The sequence below is a fragment of the Pleurodeles waltl genome, chromosome 8 (assembly GCF_031143425.1).
Source record: "Pleurodeles waltl isolate 20211129_DDA chromosome 8, aPleWal1.hap1.20221129, whole genome shotgun sequence".
Lineage (NCBI taxonomy): Eukaryota > Metazoa > Chordata > Amphibia > Caudata > Salamandridae > Pleurodeles > Pleurodeles waltl.
This window is the reverse complement of record NC_090447.1, coordinates 1,268,964,698-1,268,985,161: the sequence shown is the minus strand read 5'-3', so window position 1 is coordinate 1,268,985,161 and position 20,464 is coordinate 1,268,964,698. Positions and strand designations below refer to the sequence as shown.

The 20,464-nt window shown below is 46.6% G+C and overlaps 1 protein-coding gene across 2 annotated transcripts in view; it reads left to right on the top strand.

Moving 5' to 3' along the window:
• Nucleotides 1-20,464, top strand: part of PAN3 (poly(A) specific ribonuclease subunit PAN3) — a 620,383-nt gene that overhangs the window by 455,447 nt on the left and 144,472 nt on the right. For both annotated transcript variants that reach the window (XM_069202205.1, XM_069202206.1), the window contains exon 16: nucleotides 15,842-15,981. In XM_069202205.1, the coding sequence (XP_069058306.1) occupies nucleotides 15,842-15,981 (140 nt within the window). The remainder of the gene's footprint in view (nucleotides 1-15,841; nucleotides 15,982-20,464) is intronic.

Genomic DNA, 20,464 nt, shown 5'->3' with positions numbered 1-20,464 from the left:
AAAGGGGTCGAGGATGTTACTCAAGGTATTTCCTGATTCCCAAGAAGGATGGTCGTTTGAGACCAATCCTGGACCTGAGGATCTTGAATTGGTTCCTCAAGCAGGAAAAGTTCAAGATGCTGACCCTAGCACAGGTGCTCTTGGCGTTGAACAAGGAAGACTGGATGGTGTCTGTCGACTTGCAGGATGCTTACTTTCATATCCCGATACTCAAGTCACACAGGAAGTATCTCCGGTTTGTGGTGGGATCGCAGCACTATCAGTTTGCGGTCCTTCCGTTTGGTCTTACTTCAGCACCTCGAGTCTTCACGAAGGTGATGTCGGTGGTTGCGGCAGAGCTCAGAAGGAAGGGGATAGCAGTATTCCCTTACTTGGACGACTGGTTGATCAAAGCCAAGTCCCCGGAGCTTGTGTCGCATCATCTGCAGTCAACAACCCAGTTGTTGTTCGACCTGGGTTTTTCGGTGAACGAGCCCAAATCTCACCTAGAGCCCTCTCAGCGCCTCCTGTTCATAGGGGCAGTACTGGATACAACATTGGGTCGGGCCTTTCCTCCGCCCCAGCGGATTCAAGATATTCAGGATTTGGTTCCAATGTTTCGAAATGGAGCGGTAGTTCCAGTCCTCAAGGTCCTTCGTCTGCTCGGTCTGTTTGCCTCCTGCATTCTGTTGGTCACGCATGCTCGCTGGCACATGAGGGCTCTTCAGTGGTGCCTCCGAAGGCAGTGGTCTCAACACAAAGGGGATCTAGAGAGTACTGTCAAGATCTCCAGAGATGCTGCTGTGGATTTGAAGTGGTGGATTGCAAGCAACAATCTTTCACAAGGAAAGCCGTTCCAGCAGTCGCCACCAGTGGCCACAGTCATAACGGATGCTTTCACTCTAGGGTGGGGAGCTCATCTGGGGGATCTGGAGATCAAAGGTCTTTGGTCTCCAGAGGAACAGATGTTTCACATCAATCTGTTAGAGTTACGGGCTGTACGTCTGGCTCTCAAGGCCTTCCTCCCTTCCCTTCGTGGTCAGTCGGTACAGGTCCTAACGGACAATACTACCACGATGTGGTACATAAACAAGCAGGGAGGAGTGGGGTCGTACCTTCTCTGCAGAGAAGCTCTTCGACTATGGTCCTGGGCAAAGGACCATCAGATTTGCTTGATAGCAAACCATCTGGCCGGAGTCTTGAACGTGCGTGCGGACAGTCTCAGTCGCCATTTCTCGGCAGACCACGAGTGGCGTCTCCATCCAGATCAAGTCCGTTTAATCTTCCAGAGGTGGGGGTTTCCTCGGGTAGATCTGTTTGCCACTCGAGAGAACGCGCATTGTCCGTTATTCTGCAGCCTCCAGTATCCGATGCAGGGAGCGTTGGGGGACGCGTTTCAAATAACCTGGTGCGGCCAGTTGTTTACGCGTTTCCTCCCATACCCTTGATTCCTCGAGTATTGAGGAAGATTCGCCAGGACCGGGCTCTAGTCATCCTAATAGCTCCGGATTGGCCAAGGAGGGTATGGTACTCCGACCTTCTCCAACTCTCAATGTGCCCTCCGCTCCGTCTCCCTTTCAGGGCAGACCTCCTCTCGCAGTCGCAGGGGCAGGTTCTACACCCCAACCTCCAGAGTCTGCACCTACATGCCTGGAGATTGAACGGGGCAACCTGAGTTCCTTCTCTCTCCCACCTGAGGTAGTGGATGTTATATTAGCGGCCAGGCGACACTCCACTAAATCTATCTACGCTAATAGATGGTCTAAATTTGTTGCGTGGTGTGGAGAGAGGCAGATTGATCCTTTGCATGCTCATCTATCGGACGTTTTGTCTTTTGCTCTGTCTCTAGCGCAGAAAGGTTGTGCAGTGGCTACCATTAAGGGTTATTTATCGGCCTTGTCAGCCTTCATATGTCTTCCAGACCAACCATCTTTATTTAAATCCCCTATTGTTATCAGATTCTTGAAAGGTCTTCTAAATAAATATCCTCCAAAGCCATTCGTTGTGCCGCAATGGGATTTGTCCTTGGTCCTGACTTTCCTTATGGGGTCCCCTTTTGAACCTATGCATTCTTGCCCCTTAAGGTATTTGGTTTTAAAAACAGTCTTCCTGATAGCTATAACATCAGCAAGGAGAGTGAGTGAGTTGCAGGCCTTATCAGTAAAGCCCCCTTATACAACTTTTTATGGGGATAAGGTGGTGTTGAGGACCAAGGCTGCTTTCCTCCCGAAGGTTGTTTCACCCTTCCATTTGGCTCAGGCAATTACTTTGTCCACGTTCTATCCTCCGCCTCATCCTTCCAAAGAGGAAGAAAGACTGCACCGTCTGGACCCAAAGAGGGCGTTGAGCTTCTTTATTGATAGAACAAAGGATTTCAGGCTGGAGGATCAGCTGTTTATTGGATACGTGGGCAAGAGGAGAGGAAAGGCAGTCCACAAGAGAACACTATCCAGGTGGGTTGTTCTTTGCATTAAAATCTGTTACTCTTTGGCAAAGAAGGATCCTCCTGAGGGCATTAGAGCTCATTCCACCAGAGCTAAGTCGGCCACTTCGGCCTTGGCCAGAGGTGTTCCTGTGGTCGACATCTGCAAGGCCGCAACTTGGTCGTCCCTTCACACTTTTGCAAAACATTACTGTTTGGATTCTGAGGTTCGAAGGGACGGCCATTTTGCACGGTCAGTGCTGCAGGATTTCTTGGTTTGACCATTTAGGCACCCACCGCCAGGCGTGGTACTGCTTTGGGACTCTATTCATTAGGTGAGGAATCCACAGGTAGTTGTATCCATCAGAAGAACGAGTTACTTACCTTCGGTAACGACTTTTCTGGTGGATACATTAGCTACCTGTGGATTCCTCACGGTCCCACCCGCCTCCCCGTTGCCTTTCTGGTCTTACCAAGTAATCCTTGAGTGCGCTCCTCTTGGTCTTCGAGGGTGCAATAGATGTTGTGTATAATATATTTATATATGTATACATCTTTGTGTATATACTTGATGTGTATATATATTTTAAAAAGAGAGAGTTATATATATATATAAAAAAGATTTACAGTTATTCATGCAATGTTGTGTATTTTTACAATGTAATGGGATGTTGCCTTGCTCTTTCATTGCATTGCCTGGTTGTTCTCATGCACGTAAAAAATGATTGGTACTGACGTCCGCACGTCGTCGAGGACCTCTTATTGTCTGTATGACGTCAGACGGCGTCGCGTGGGCTAGAGTGACGTCCTCGTCGACGTGCAGAGACTAGTAAGAAGATTTCCGTCGAATGCTGGCGCCATGGGAGTATTCATTAGGTGAGGAATCCACAGGTAGCTAATGTATCCACCAGAAAAGTCGTTACCGAAGGTAAGTAACTCGTTCGTTGGGCAAAAAGGTGGACTGGAACTAAGAGCTTGTAACTCACTCAATCGCCTGGCTGAAGTCATAGCCATCAAATCTGTCTGTAATTACTATTGAATCCAGTGGGGCTGATTGCTTTTAAAGGTGGTGTGGTGATCGGACGGTCACTCCAGGAATGCTCTTAGGCGCAACCTGAAATCTCTTAATCGTGGTCTATTATAAGCAGTGTTGAAACAAGCCACAATTAAGAGCTCTGGAGTTGAATCTGAAGGCAGTGTGACTTTCTCACACTGCCTGGCAGTCTGTAAAATGAAATAAAACCATATATTTAGGAGAAAAAAAAATTACCTACCTACTCCTCTCCGGTACCTGGTCTTGGAGTCCATCACAAAAAGGCAACAAGAGGTCTCTAAGCGAACTCCCCTAACCCTAACTTGAGACCTGTGCCTGCTTTCCATTCAGATGTCTGACAGGTTGGGGTGGTGAGGTTTAAAGTGTGCATGTCTGACTGGCCATAACAATACAGCCGCCAAAGTGACATGTGCACCACTCCTTCTGCCAGTGAGCAGTAATGGCAGCACCTCAGCACTTGGCTCGGGCCTGCTGGCTGCACTGAAAAACTAAAACGGTAATAAAATATTTTATTATCATTTTATTTTTCAGGTTTGCTGCACTGGCACCAGGGTGGGCAATGCTTCTCAGTCCTAATGGAGGCACCACAGAGTCCTACTCTATGAAAAACTCAATAAAACGGAAATGCACATTTGGAAGTGGTTTTGTACATGCTTTCATCTGGATAAATAAATACTTTCTTATCACCACAGTATTCCTTATTCCTAAATTCAAAACCATCCTTTTGATGATGTTTTGAGGCCACATAACAATGCAACCTGCTTTTGGCCCTAAGGCTATGGACGTTGAATGCTTGACGCGGTCACACTGGTCTTAAGTGACCATGTGACACAAAAAGACCTTCTGATCTCCATTGATAAGTGCCCTTTTTCTTGGCGTGGTTACCCCCATTTTCTGCCTGTTGTCAGTTGTCTGACAGTGTCTACTGGGATCCTGCTAACAGCGCCCCAGTAGTTATGCCCTCTCCTGTAAAAACTGTACCTTTTTCTTCCCACAGTTGGCATACTGGTCGTCCCCCCCACCCCCCCCATGTAAGTCCCTATTAAATGGTACATAGGTACCCAGGACATTGGGGTTCCAGGGGATCCCTATGGGCTGCAGCAGTTATCCTGCCATCCATAGGGAGCCCATGCAAAGGGTTCTGCAGGACTGCCATTGCAGTCTGCGTGAAGCGGGTGCATGCACCCGTTTTCACTACAGGTCATTGCACCAGGTCACTGTAAGTCACCCCTATGGTAGCCCCTCTCAGCCCAGAGGGCAGGGTGCAGGTACCTATGTGTGAGGACACCCCAGCACTAGCAGAGGTGCCCCCACAAACTCCAGATCCATTTTCCTGGACTTTGTGAGTGCGGGACACCAATTTACGCATGCACTGGACATAGGTCACTACCTATGTCCTGCTACATAATGGTAACACCGAGACTGGGCATGTTTGGTATTAAACATGTTGGAATCATACCCCAATACTGTTGCCAGTATTGAAAGTATGATTCCATACATTCTGGGGGCTCCTTTGAGGACCCCCAGCATTGCTACCACCAGTCTGACAGGGTTTTCCAGGCAGCCCAAGCTGCTGCCACCCCTCAGGCAGGTTTCTGCCCTCCTGCTGCTTGATCTGATTGAGCCCAGGAAAGCAGAACAAAGGATTTCTTTTGGGAGAGGGAGGTAACACCCTCTCCCTTTGGAAATAGGTGTGACTGGCTTGGGAAGGGTAGCCTCCTCCGGCCATAGTATGCTTTGAAGGGCACATTTGGTGCTCTCCATGCATAAGCCAGTCCACACTGGAGAAAAGGGTAAAGCCGACATGGTATCCTTCTCTGATTGTCATGTGCACAAACCACTTCCTGTGACATAGCTAAGTCTCCTCTCTAGCAGGCCTTACAGCCCTAAGGCAGGGCACACTGTACTACACGTGAGGGCATAGCTGAATGTGCAGTATGCCCCTACAGTGTACAAGTGTACAGTGTACAAGACCCCCAGTCCCTGCTCTGGCACGAAACTGGATAGTGGAAGGGGAGTGACCACTCCCCTGCCTATCACTACCCCATGGGTGGTGGTCAGAGCTCCTCCGGGGGGGGTCCTTGGTTTCTGCCATCATATTTCCAAGGTTGGCAGGGAATTCTGGGAGCATCTGAGTGGCCAGTCCAGGCAGGTGACGTTAGAGCCCCCTTTTGATCGGTTCTTACCTGGCTAGCTGATCAATCCCCCTTTCAGGGGTAGTTAGGGTCTCTCTCTTGGGTGGGTACTCATATTCGGCTTGCAAGACTCCAGCAGGATTCCTCTGCAACCTCCAATTCTGACCACTGGAACTGCAACTGTACCCTCCAGGAACCGACAAAGCTGCAATCAACGAAGAAGACTCTTCTGCAATAATATTTCCACGACTCCTGCCAGCTTTGCAACATTTACCCGCCCATGCATCCTCAGAAGACAGCAACTCTGAAGGAGGAATCTCCCTTGGATTGAAGGAGTCACTCCCCTGCATCCGCAGGCACCTGCTGCAAAGACGACCGGCTGCGTGGATCTCCTTTCATCCTGAGCTGCGTGGATCCTGCGTCCACAGCTGGTGGTCCGTAGTAGTCCTCTTGGTTCTCTCTGCCAGCTGTCCAAGTTTGATGAAGGTAAGCCATTGCCTTCCCACGAAACCCCTGTTCAGTGCGTCTCTTGCAGCTGCCAAGGCTTGTTTGCGTCTCCTCCAATTGATCTTCAGGCGACATGTCGCTCCAGTCCCCAGCACTCCTTCCTGCAACGCTTAGCCCTCTGTGTGGTTCTCCTGCGGCGTTCTTAACGACAAACTCCCAGTCCATGTATTCAGTATGGCTACACTGCAGTTACAGGGTCCAATAATTGACTTGTACACTGTAGGGGCATATTGCACATTCAGCTATGCCCTCGCGTGTAGTACAGTGTGCCCTGCCTTAGGGCTGTAAGGCCTGCTAGAGAGGAGACTTAGCTATGCCACAGGCAGTGGTTTTTGCACATAACACCCAGAGAAGGATTCCATGTCAGCTTTACCCTTTTCTCCCCACCAACACAGTCTGCCATGGCAGTGTGCATGAGCTTGGTAAGATGGGTAACCTCCCCAGGGCACAGTTTGCCTTGAAAGGCACATCTGGTGCCCTCATTGCATAAACCAGTTTGCACCAGTCCCTGCTCTGGCGCTACACTGGACAAAGGAAAGGGGAATGACCACTCCCATGTCCATCACTACCCCCACTGGTGGTGCCCAAAGTTCCTTCAGGTGGCCACTCGATTCAGCCATCTTGAAAACAGGATGTGCAGAGACCCCTGGGAGTGGCAGGGGCAGCAAGGTGTGACGTCGGTGACCCACTCTGATAGGTGGTCACTCTGCAGAATGACCAGTCCCCCTAGCAGGGCTATTTAGGTACTCCCTTGCTGGTGGGTCTCGAGATTCGGCATGCAAGACTCCACCAGGACTCCTCTGCATCAATCTTCTTCTGCTCCTGGCCACTGGAACCGCAACTGGACACTTCAGGAACCGACAAGTCTGCAACTCTCGAGATGACATCGCCTTGCACCATTGTTTCCCTGGGTCAACATTTCCACGGATGTGCATCTTCTGGGGTCAGCAAGATTTTAGCTGCACCAAGAAGCAAGAAGGAGTCTCCGTTAGAGTGAAGGAGCGACTTCTCTTCCAGGGGATCCTCATCAAAGTCATAAACATTGAATATTCCCGCCTTTGTGCGGGGATCCAGGAGCATATATTTAAAACACACATGTATAAGTATGACAAATACACAAAAAATATAGCATTTTTTTGTAGACAATTTTCATACCAGATTCATGTTTACATGTGCACAACAGCAATGCAGACTATATTGATAAACAGGCTAAAATGCTTTATTTCTATGGAGTTTTTTTTTTTTTTGTTTTTTTTTTTTAAACACTTTCTTTTATAATTACAAGAAGAAACTTTCCAAAGCCCCATAGCTGGGCCCAGGAAAAGAAGCAGTAGCAACACCTGTGAAAAAAGAGAAAAAACTACATTGAAAACAATGGCGCATTATTAGCCAATAGGCTGCATGCAGGTTAATACAGCAGAACCACAAAATTTGGCACCGTGCCTTTAAGACCCTGAGTACCTCCAGTATCCCACCATGACTCAGGGGTGAAGGAGAGGTGACAGTTGGTTCACAGTTAGGTCAGTTCTTTTTTCCGGCTTCTTCTGAGAGGACCCTGGAGCATTGAGCTCTCAATTCTTCTGAGTTTTTTACAGAAGAATATTCAAAACCAGTGTTTTTCTACCTTCACTCAACACTTTTCACCTTTGTCTGAGTGAGGGGATTTTTTCCTGACTGGAAAATGCCTTCTCTTTTTGTGAAGTGTCCTTCCTGTGGGAAGAAGAAGGCCCAGTCTGATCCACACACTCTCTGTATTGTGTGTTTGCCTCAGAGCCACTGCCCTGACACATGCAGGCACTGTAAGAACATGTCCAAAAGGACTCTGAAGGACAGAGAGAAAATCTGGCTTCATGGCCTTCATGAGAGGCAGAAAACATCGTCCTCTTCGCTTCCCAGGCAGTCAACAAGCCATTCTCAGGAGAGACAGGCTAGATCGAAGTCAGCTGGTAAGAAGGTGCCTGTCTGTTCCCCGTCGACTTCATTGCTGCCACCGCCACATCATCGCAGATCGCCGTCAACGGCGACCCGACCGGCGTCGAAGGATACAACGTCGAAGGCGCACAGCCATCATCGGGTCTGATATCCGTCGTCGGCAACCCACTGATCGACGTCGAGCCAGCACCGCTGTGCTCATACGCCGTTGAAGGCATCACATCCCTCGATGGCATGGAAGACGACGTCGAGATCGCCTCAATGGGGAGAGCAGAGGCTTTCATCGTCAGCGGGCCATCACTCGACGGCGAAGCATACGACGTCAAGCCGAGCACATTCAAGGGTCCACCGGTCGCCGTCAAGACTTGAGCAGTCCATGGTACTTCCTCCGACGTCGGTACACCTTTCGACGTTGAGACAGGTGCTGCCTATCTCTTAAGGGGAAGAGCGTCAGCAACCACCGGCTGACAACAATGTCACTCCAACAAGTCCAGTGGTCTCCATAAGAAGTAGATCGTCTAGGCGGTCAAGAGCCGCATTGTCAGGGCACATCTCGCCCATGAACCTATCGCCAAGGTGGTTGGAGAGTCTTAACAAAGCACCTGCTTCTCCAGACTCTCAATACTCACAGATGTATTCACCATCAGCATCTCTTCCGAGGACACCATCGCCAACGGCGCGTACGGAACGGGCTCGTTCTAAGTCTCGCCAGTCTGCCACTAGGCCTCGGCGTACTACAACAAGATCTAGGAGCAGGTCACGCTCCCAGAGAAGATCAAGGTCAAGATCGTGCCATCACAGAAGGTCTCCTTCTTGGTCCACATCGTCGAGGTCTTTCATAAGAGGGTACTCCCCGACTGTCAGAGATTCTCCACCAGCTAGAGTTTCCCCGGTGGACAACATCACAACTTTCAACGAGGTGCTACTCAGGGGAGCACAAAAGCTTAATATTGATGTCCCGGAACCTTCAACCTCCTCCTCAGTAATCTTTGAAACCCTGCAACACAGGGCGGTTTCAAAGTTGTTACCGCTCGTGCCTGGTCTTCTCCAGCCAATGATGGAGACTTTTTTAACGCCAGCAAACCTCTGTTCAGCTCCCGCTAGGATCTTAAAAAAATACAAGGTCCCTGATCAAGATCCTCTGTTTCTCAGGGCTGATCCACCCCCAGACTCATTCATATTGGCCGCAGCCCGCAAGAAGCATTCAGTGGCGTCATCCTCTACGGTTCCACCGGACAAGGAGAGTAGACACCAGGACTCTCTAGGGAGGAAGATGTGTGGCATGGCGTCGTCGATGATGAAGGTCTCCAGCCCCTCAGCACTCCTAGGCAGATATGATCGGTCACTCTGGGACTCGCTGAGCAGATTTGCAGGAAAGCTGCCTAGAGAGGACAGGCAGGACTTTCAGGAGGGAAGTCTGGTGTCCAATTAGATCATCAGTGCAGCAGCAGACAGTGCAGAATTGGCAGCACATGGTTACGCGCATGGGGTTTGTGCAAGAAGATCTTCCTGAGGCTCACAGGATTAAAGCAGGAAGCGCAACAGCGTATTATGAATCTTCCTTTTAATGGAAACTGGCTATTTGGAACCCACACAGATGATGAGATGGCACGTATGAAGGCGGAGGTCGACACCATGAGGGCAGTGGGCCTCGAGAGAAGGAAAGACTTCCGGCGAAGATACAGGCCTTACGAAAGGCGCCCGTTCCAACAGAGGGTTCAAATCCCTCATTGGTCCCAGAGACCACAACAGAAACAAGGGCGTCCCCTCTTCCAGGCTCGCAAGGCTACAAGAGACCGAGGATCGAGCAGACCTCAGCAGTCTACCCCCAGAGCCCCCGCAAAACAATGAGGATTTGTTTCCCTTAATTCCGTACACCACTCCGGTTGGGGGAAGTATCACAGCGTTCACTCACGAGTGGCATGGCAAAACAAAAGACAAATGGGTGCTGAACATTGTAGAGAGTGGATACTCTCTTTTTTTACGACAACCTCCACCTCATATGCCACCAACCAAGTCAAGACCTGCTCACATGAGCTTATTACGCAATGAGGTCCGCGCTCTGTTACAGAAAAAAGCGATAGAAAAGGTGCCAGCCGCACAGAGGAAAGGGGGTATACTCCCGCTATTTTCTAGTAGCAAAAAAAGGTCGGGAAGGAGGCTTCAGACTGATTCTAGACTTGAGGCTGCTGAACAAATACATAAGGAAGCAAAAGTTCAGAATGCTGGCTTTTCACCAGATTTTCTCCTCAACTGCATCGAGGAGACTGGATGTGCTCCATAGATCTGCAGGATGCATATTTTCATATCTCGATCATTCCCAAACATCGGAAATTCCTACGATTTGTGATAGCCTCCCAACACTACCAGTTCAAGGTACTTCCTTTCGGCCTAAAATCTGCCCCTCGCGCATTCTCCAAGTGTGTAGCAGCGGTAGCGGCGCATTTAAGGAATCAGAAAATCTTCGTTTATCCATACCTAGACGACTGGCTACTGAAAGTCTCCTCTCCGAAAAAGCATCTAGACAATTTCCAAAAGTTCATCCTCATCCCAACACAAACCCTCCACTACCTGGGAGCGATACTGAATACAGAGCTCGAAAGAGTGTATCCTTCGGAGGAACGACTGTTATCAATAAGGAGGAAGTGTCAAGACCTTCTGGGTTCCCCCGCGCCTACGGCCTGTCAGGTGGCATCTCTGCTGGGCTCCATGGCCTCTTGCATTTTCATTGAACCGAACGCCAGGTTGCATATGAGACCTCTTCAAGAGGCTCTAGAAGAAAACAGGAATCAACACACAGGCCACTAGGAGGACAGAATGCCTCTTCCGGTAGGAGCGCAGCAATCATTACAATGGTGGATGCGCAGACATCACCTATCAGTAGGAGTTCCATTTCATCATACAATCCTGTCTGACACTCTAGTTAAGGAGGCATCGCTTAAGGGCTGGGGAGCTCATCTGGGTTCCCTTCAAGCTCAGGGCTTGTAGTCCAGCAAAGAGAAGTCGTACCATATCAACCTGCTGGAGCTCAGAGTGGTCCATCTGGCTCTCAAATCATTTGCTCCATCGATTCGGGGAAAGTCTCTCCTGGTGCAGACGGACAATACGACAATGTATTATCTGAACAAGCAAGGAGGGACGAGATCCCGGCCCCTGTCTCGGGAGTCTCAAGCCTTTTGGCATTGGCTCATAGCGAGGGGAATGTCTCCTACAGCAATTCACCTTCCAGGGCAGCAAAACGTGGAGGCGGACTTCCTGCAAGTGTCATCTATTAAGGTACATTTATCTGCCATTACAGCCTATCGTAAGTCACCTTCTCAGGAATCCTTCTTTTCAATCCCAGTAGTCAAGGATTTCTTAGAGGGTTTGAAGAAGGTTTTTCCACCCATTCGAAAACCCTCACCTCCATGGGAACTGAACATAGTATTATCTAGACTCATGGGCCCTCCTTTCAAACCTATCCACAAAGCTTCTTTACAACACCTTACGTGGAAGACCGCTTTTCTCGTAGCCATTACTTCGGCGAGGAGGGTCAGTGAGATTCAGGCTTTGTCCTGTACACAGTTTTCCATGAGAATAGAGTTGTTCTAAGAACTCATCCATCATTCTTACCGAAGGTGGTGTCTGATTTGCACATTAATCAGACTACTTCACTACCAACTTTTTTCCCCAATCCGGATACTCCGGCGGAGAAAGCTTTGCACTCCCTGGATTTGAAAAGAGTGCTAAAATTTTACCTGGATAAGACCAAATTGATTAGACGATCTCACCACCTGTTTGTAAACTACAGTCATATGAGAACAGATGATGCAGCCTCAAAACGAACCATATCTAGATAGATAGTTTCATGTATTGTTACTGCATATCAGTTGGCCAACAAACAGTTATTGGCTAGGCCGAAGGCTCATTCGACAAGAGGAAAAGTGGCTACTGCTGCCCTCCTTAATAATGTTCCAATCTCTGAAATCTGTAAGGCTGCTACATGGAAATCTGTACATACATTTACTAGGCATTAATGTTTGGACTCAGATGCCAGAGCAGATGCTCAAGTTGGGCAAGCGTCTCTGAGAAATTTGTTTGCATAGTGTATGTCTTTTCCTGCACTTCTATTAGACAGTCCGCAGAGATAAGGGATGGGCTTGCTAATCTATTCAATGTTTAGGACTATTGATGAGGATCCCGTGGAAGAGAAGGATAAGTTACTTACCTGTAAATCCTAGGTCTCTTCCAGGGGTATCCTCATCAAAGTCATAAACTACCCACCCTCCTCCCCGGACGCAAGTCTCCTAGAAGTGCAGGACAGACCATCTCTCTAATCTGTTGGATGTGTTGTCACCGTTAAAAAGTACTGACCTAACTGTGAACCAACTGTCACCTCTCCTTCACCCCTGAGGCATGGTGGGATACTGGAGCTGCTCAGGGTCTTAAAGGCACGGTGCCAAATTTTGTGGTTCTGATGTATTAACCTGCATGCAGCCTATTGGCTAATAATGCTCCAGTGTTTTCAATGTAGTTTTTTCTCTTTTTTCACAGGTGTTGCTACTGCTTCTTTTCCTGGGCCCAGCTATGGGGCTTTGGAAAGTTTCTTCTTGTAATTATAAAAGGGAGTGTTTTTTTTAAAAAGAAGAAAAAAAACTCCATAGAAATAAAGCATTTTAGCCTGTTTATCAATATAGTCTGCATTGCTGTTGTGCACATGTAAACATGAATCTGGTATGAAAATTGTCTAATAAAAAATGCTATATTTTTCGTGTATTTTTCATACTTATACATGTGTGTTTTAAATATATGTTCCGGGATCCCCGCACGAGGGGGGAATATTCAATGTTTATGACTTTGATGGGGATACCCCTGGAAGAGAACTAGGATTTACAGGTAAGTAACTTATCCTTCCCTGTATCCGCAGGCACCTAAAGCAATGACGACCAGCTGCATGGATCTGCATTCGTCTTGGAATGTGTGGATCTCTCATCACAGTTGGTGGTCTGGAGTGGTCCCTTTGGTCCTCTCTGCCCTCTGTCCATTTTAGGAGATGGTGAGCCCTTGCCTCTCCTTGCTGGTCAGTACCCCTGTGCACCACGGCTCTTGCAGCAACCAAGGCTTGTTTTCGCCTGCTCCCAGGGATTTTCAGGCTCTGAGTAGCTCCAGCCCCCAGCACTTTATCTTTGCAAGGACAGTCTCTCCTCTGCTTCTCCAGCAATACATGGGACTCCTCTCCAGGTGTGCTGATTGGGCCTCACTACCACTTACTGTGCCTGCTACCAATCGGTTTCCTGTGGGGGCTGCGACTGCTGGCTCTCCCGACTGCTGCTGAGGGTCAGCCCGGACTCCACTCCCCTCCAAGGGTCGTGCCGCCTGGTCCTTGCTGGTCCTCTTCAGCCTTGCAACTCTTCTTTTGCCTCCTCTTGCATTTGTCAAGGCTCGTTGGTAGTTCTCCTAACCACTCACCACCTACCACCCGGCGACCTATGTGGGACATCATCTGCACTGCTCCAAGGACTTCTCTGCAGCTCCTGAGCTCCACGGCTAATTTTCTTCCCCCATCGACCTGGATGTTCAACCACAGAAGGGTGGATGGCTCCTGCCCCGTCTGGACACTCCATTGTGGATTGAACTCTATCCCATTTTTTTGCAGGTCCTTTACTTCCAGAATCTACCTCTGGGTTCTTCTGGTCTGGTCCTGTTCTTGCACAATCCATTTTCCAATTTCTCTTAGTTCTTCGGAAGACCAGATACTTTGCTCTCCTTGTCACTGGGGTTCACTAAGGTACTCACCTCTTGGGATTCAGAGTTCTCCAAGCTCCCCTCTTAACTACTCCATACCCTTGGGTGGGGGACTTCACTTCGCATTCCATTATTTTAGTGTATGGTTTGGCCCGACCTTAGCTATTTTCTATTGTTTCTTGCCAATGCACGTTGTTTCCTCTACTGTGTAATTACCTTCGTTTGGGGGAGGGGTGCTGCCTACAAGTAATCTAGTTCAGTTTACTGTAATAAATGACATTTATTTTTGCAACACTGTGTGGTTCCTTCCAGGTGTGTTAAGCTACTGTGCGACTACTGTGGTATTGCAAGTGCTTTGCTCTCCTCCTAGATAAGTCTTGTCTGCTTATCCACATTTACCTCTAGAGAGCCCTGGCTTCCTGGAATCTGTGTACATTCACTAATAGGTGTTGCCTGGAGCTGGTAAAAAGTGCCAACACTCCACCAGACCAGCTTCCTACAGTGAAGAACATCTTTTCTGCTCTTTCCTCCTTGTGAGCACTTCAGTCTGGCTCACTGTAGGGTCACTGCTTTCTCTCGGTCTCACCTTCGAGCTTCTCAGACATGTTTGCTGGGGTGCTCATTTTTGTTGTAAACTGAACACTTTTCAGTGCCACTGATATGCTTGCTAGGGTGCTCAGCTGATTGAGCTCCCATCAGTCACCCTACATGAAAATGTTCAGTGAAATTAAAATCCAATGCATTAACTGGTGAGATCTCCATAGTGTAGTGCAGGGGTCTTCAAACTGGGGGGCTAGCCCCCTTAGGGGGGCCTCAAGTGATTGAGGGGGGGCGCCAGGCTCTGGCCAAAAGAAGTATTACACAGATAACAGTGTTTTGTTTGAAGCAGAAACAGGTCATTGCATTTTTTAAAAGGTAACAGTACTTAACTACAATGTTTAAATGCATCTAGACATATTTAAACATTACCATCTTTATAAAATATCTGAAAGATTCTGATGGGGGCAATTATTTTTATTTTTCAACTGGGGGGGCGCAGCATTAAAACGTTTGGAGACCAGTGGTGTAGTGCCTCTTTACTATCAACCCATTATGATCACTATTTTACTGGCCGCACTGTTGTCACCACTTCATTACTAACCGCACTGTTATCACCACTGCATGACTGCCTGCACTGTTACCACCCCGATATGACTACCAGCACTATTAACATCACACCTGTTATCACCAGCTGCTATTACAACTGTCACCAATACTACCATTATCACAAGCACTAAAACTATTACTATCGCAACTGTCACCTGCTTCTCTGCCATCAGTCACCATCACCGTGATTACAGCTTGTATCACTCACTACTGCTACCATTACCACTGTCGCCACCACATCATATTCTCAAGCTTTAAGAATACATTTGTATTGACCTCTGACTAGTAAAACCTCAGTCTTTCCTACTGAGTAATCCTTTTGCTTTGAGTTCTTACTCAGTATCCTTAAATCTTATGTAGCATATTTTTCCTGCTTTAAATCATTTGTAGTAGCATATCAGTTGACTAGTCTGTGTGAAGTACTATTTCTCAATAACAATTACTTGCAGTTCCATGCCTTTAGAGTACTTTCTGCTGAATTTTGCATTATTGCTCGTTCTCTTGTGCTACTTGTAACAAGCATGAAAAATGAATTCATTTTCTGTATTAAGGAAGACTTTGGTCATCAAGAATTACAGGTTAATAATGTCTCAGTTCTAACTCCTCTTTGTTCTGAAGGATTGGTTTACCATGATACTGTCACAAGAAAAACAAATGTTGGTGATTCTCTGTCAGACTTTACCAAATAAATGGCATTTGCTTTTCTGTATGAGGTACAACTTTTCACAATTACATCCAGCTTTACAATTCCAGTAAAGATAGAGGCACTCTCCCCATAGAAACAAAAAAAACAATAAGTAGGCCCTGGATTTCTATTAAGGTACTAAGGTTCAAGATTATAAGTTTGTAAGAATGTTACTCCCTTACCCCTAAGAGCAGAAAATCAATTCTAATTTGTTATGGTGACATGCAAATTAAAATCTGTGTTATATTTTCTTATAGCAAGCAGATCTGATCTCGTTGGGGAAAGTTGTGTTAGCTTTGGCTTGTAACTCTTTGGCTGGAATTCAACGAGAAAGTTTACAGAAAGCCATGGAATTGGTGACGATCAACTATTCCTCTGACCTAAAGAATTTGATTGTGTAAGTTCAGTTTTAGATATCACAATAATACATGATGGTGCAGTATAGGCCTGGTTCCATTGAGATTTGAATAATTAAAATTGTTGTTGCTGTTTGAATTCTACATGTTTGTGTGTAGTACGTATGTATGGTAAGTAATGTTTGTCTACTTAGATCAATGATACTCTATGTAGGACTCGCTGCCTCTATGTAAGTGCTGTCCTCCCTGGGGTCTGACCTCAAAGATTTAGTCAGCCAGCCAGCCCGCCCCTCCTCTTCCTGAGCCACACAGGTGGCAAGGCCTTTACTAGGCTTTGTAGCTTCTTTTTACAGTCACTGGGAGAACATAAAGTGGGCTCCAGAAAGATCCAAGACCCATGGATGACCAACTGGGATCACCCAATGATAAATAGTGGGGATGAGGAGGAGGGTGCCAGGGGTGCTGTCTGGTTTGTGAGAGAGATATTGTTGGTTTATCAAAACCATACAGCGGCTTGCAGGCCCGCCCACTGTGTACCATTGTTTGTCTTTGGCTTCATTGTCACCTTCATGTGTTTGCTGCTTATTTGATGGTCTTATTGTCCATCTTATGTTGGTCTGTCTCCTGGAGCATTGCCTCATTATTATTTTTGTTTTACCCCAAGCACTCAGTGAGTGTGCATGCCACCCAGCTGTCTCCCTCATGCTCCACCATAAAGTCCATGTTGCTGTCCCCTCATGTGCTGCTTCTGTTCCTAAATATCAGTGTCTCATCCTTGTGTACTCCTGCATCTCTGTCCAAGGGGCTTATTTGCTTCTACAAGCTTTCCAAAGCGCTCCCTCGTGTTCATTCCTCGTCCCGTCACCTGGCAACCTACCACACGCTTCACGTTGCTATGTCGCTTGATTGTTCCTTCCCTGCTTAAATACTGCCTCCCCTGTTGCCCCCCTCTGCCAAACACATTGTCGTCTCCCTCAAAACATTCTTTGCTCCCCACCTTAGTCATGCTCTTTAAAAATAGGAGAGCCCAGCAGCTGCAGTTTGCTGCCAGGCCACTTGTTTTTCAAAAAGCACTTTTGTTTTTTAATTGTTATTTTTCTATTTACTGCTCCAAAATTAGCGTCAGGATCTTGGAACGGCAAATAAAGCTGTGTAATGTCGCACGTGTCATCAGCCTTGCTGGTAGGGCTAAGCTGCATTGATAGTCTTAAAACTAGTCCACTATACTATCTCTATTTTCGGGCAGGGGTTACCTGAAAATGAAATTAAATCATGTGTCTGCAGAGGAGCATTGGCTGTGTGATATTGAGTGTCCTGATGCAGCCACTTTTGATCCACCGTCCCAGTCACTGCAGCAGGAGGGAACCCTCATGGAGCAGTTTCAAGGGGACTGGCGGGAGCCCACACTATCAGGAGGCGACTTTATAATAGTTTGGCTCTATAAGAATTGGACTTTTATTGTACCTTGAATCACATAGGTCTAGGTGTCTACCATTGTATGTCCTGATAAAGACTATTGTTTTCCATTAGGGTCGAAACATTGACATAGGATCGAGGCAACACAAGTTCATTGATTATAAGACAGTGAAACCCAACAAGTTAATACTGGTGTTTAATCATTTAAACTGTGGCTGCCTCCTTGTTTTATTGAAACTGTACTTATGACTGTTTGTTCTTGCAGATCACTATTGCGCTTTGCACTGCGCCATCACTTTGGAGAACATATGCTGTGGAATCAGTCTCACCTTTTTTAAATATAACAAGAATTTTGAATATAAAGAAACCATAAACCTACATGAAGTTTGAGAGGAGTTTAATTTTGTTTTTCTTTGTTCACATTTTATTTAATGTGTTACCCATTACCATAACTTGTTTTCCCATTTGAGAAATTTGTAGCAGAACACCTGTTTGATGGTACATGTATTGCCCTTGTTCTGTGGACTATAGGATGCCCCTACGTTGGACTATGATGAGGTGGTGCAGCTGCTGCACTTTAAATTTATATTATAATTGAATGGTGTATACAGTACTGTTAATTTAACAGAGAGTGGTTTGTCTTCTATACCATAGAGGTTGAGTTACTACCGGTCTGTGTTTCAATGTTGCCAGAGCAGGTGCCCATAACAGTCCGGGACTGTTTACTTTGAATTATTACATTATCTTTGGAATATTAAATTCAGCATGAGTAGCAATATAGCATGGTGGATACGTGGTAGAACTTGAGTGACTGTGCAGAAACAATTTGTGTTTGGAAGGAAGCCTACAATTTTCCCTTCTGACTGGAGGCGGCTGTCACGTCTGATAGTTTTTAGAATGTAGAGGGAGAAGGAGACCTGGCTTTGTTTCTAGATAGTTGCAACCATTTGTATTGCCCACAATACTAGCTTTCTATTTACTTGTGTGGTCAGTTGGTCCTATTTTCCCAGTGTGACTTCCAGGTAATCCTGTTTCTTTACAGTCTGCCTTAGACTGCACGATGGGAACTGTATTTCTTTTGGTGATACCAAACTACAGTAACAGAATTCTAGGTCCTTCGTGTGTAATAAACCGTTGTGATATGGAGTCAGTTAAGAGCTGCGGAGGTATTTGATTTTCTTTCATTTGAGCAGCATCAGCATTGCATGGAATCAAGTCTCATTAGTTCTTTGTCTAAAATGCAGTTTTAAAAAGGTGCCAATTTAAAGCATGTCCTGCCCAGATTTGGAGACTAGTTTAGGAGACCCCCATAGTACTGCCTTTAATAAGCATGTGTAACAAAATAATACTCATATTATACTGCTGCTTATTATGACAACACAGTTTGTCCTTCTCAATTATATCCTGGAAATCTCAATTTCTACTACATGTGCCTTAATAATCACTGACCCACAGTGTTCCTTATTGACAATAGCCCTACTACAGAGCTACTATTTAGTTATTAGGCCCTCAGAGCACTGGCCATTATTAATCTTTTCCCCATTAGCCATGCTTTTTTTTAATACCCTTCTGCAAACTCCTATTGTGTACAGTCCCAATAGTTACAGTAACAGTGGCTTGGGTCAACAAATTTTTTGTCATTTCCAGTCAATTTTGTTAGCTCACTTCTTATCGGATAGTTTTGCTTTTGCTGTTGACTTACTCACCTCCCATCTCCTGTGCCTCCATTGCGCCTGCTGTTTGCTTGTTTTCCCTTTTTCCCTTTTTTCTTTTTTTTTTTTCTTTTTCTTTTTTTTATTTTAAGAACTTTTTAGGAGAGACCGGTAGTTGCAATTTGCTCCCAAGTACCTCCTTTTTGTAAATGTGCTCAAAATCACTTTTGTATGTTTTTAATTTACCTCTCCTTGATAGTTGTCCACCTTCTTGAAATTGTAATTTTTAAAAAAAAGTGTATCATTGAGCTGGTGCCAATAGTTTTTGCTTTTTTTTGCTAATGTTGCTCAGCATCAGCAACATTATTTTTTTCAACAGGCACACTAATAACACAAATAACAGTAGATTTCTAACCTTTTGAATTTCCCCCGAAATCCAGAGCATTTTCCCACAACAGCTATCCCACATCGGTAGGTGATGCTTTCTTACTCTGCTATGCCCGAGAACTGTTTTTGGAAGTTACAGCACATGCTCACATATAAGCTACATCCATGTACGCTCGCTTCAGTTTCTTAATAACCACCTTTTCAATGTGGACTAGAGCAACGTTCCCAAACCTTTCAGTGTTCGACAGAATTCAAAAAGTTTTTGTGTGCAGCATAATAGAGAATATCTACCCCAAAGACCACAGGCTTCAAGCCATGCTGCACATGCAGGAAGCAGATGTTAGCTATAGACATGAGGGAGAAGGGAAGCAATATGTTGCTGAGCACAAGAAATAAGGCCAGTCATGTTCAACTTTTGAACCCGAGCCAGATCCCTCTTGATCCATTAGAATGTAGAAAGACAAGTCTCAGCACAAGCAATAGAAGTCCAGGCAAGTTCACTTCCACTTCTCGCGCTTCAGCGAGAGATTGTGCACTAAAGCTGCCCTAACCTGTGTCATTCGTCCAGCCCCAGCTGCATCCCCATCCCCATCCCCCAACTGGAGCCAGCGTGCCCCGAATTTCCCAGCCCATTGTCAACTCTGTAGCAGGTCGATTTCTAGCAGGCAGTAGTACTGCTTTTTTGAATAATTCTGGGTTCTCGTTCTGGAGGGCCTTGGGGCCGTATGGATTCGTTGAAGCTTCCAGTCAGACTTCCTCAAACTTGACCCATTCCAACACCGACTGACCCTATCAGGCCCTTGCCTACCACCCTGCCAGTACCAGTCCACGCCTCCACAGCTTTGCTGAAGAGCATGCCAGTTCTGACTGGGTTGGAGCTGGATCTGGACCCAACCAAGACACCAGTTTCAGATCTGCAGCAGTTTGGATACATCTCAGCTGATGTACTATTATAGGATCACTGAGGCACAGTCATTGGGATTGGAAGATTCTCAGACAGTGCCATTATCTTGATTCTATGTTTGGAATACATTCCGATGTATTACCATGCCTTCAAAATGCTCCGCAT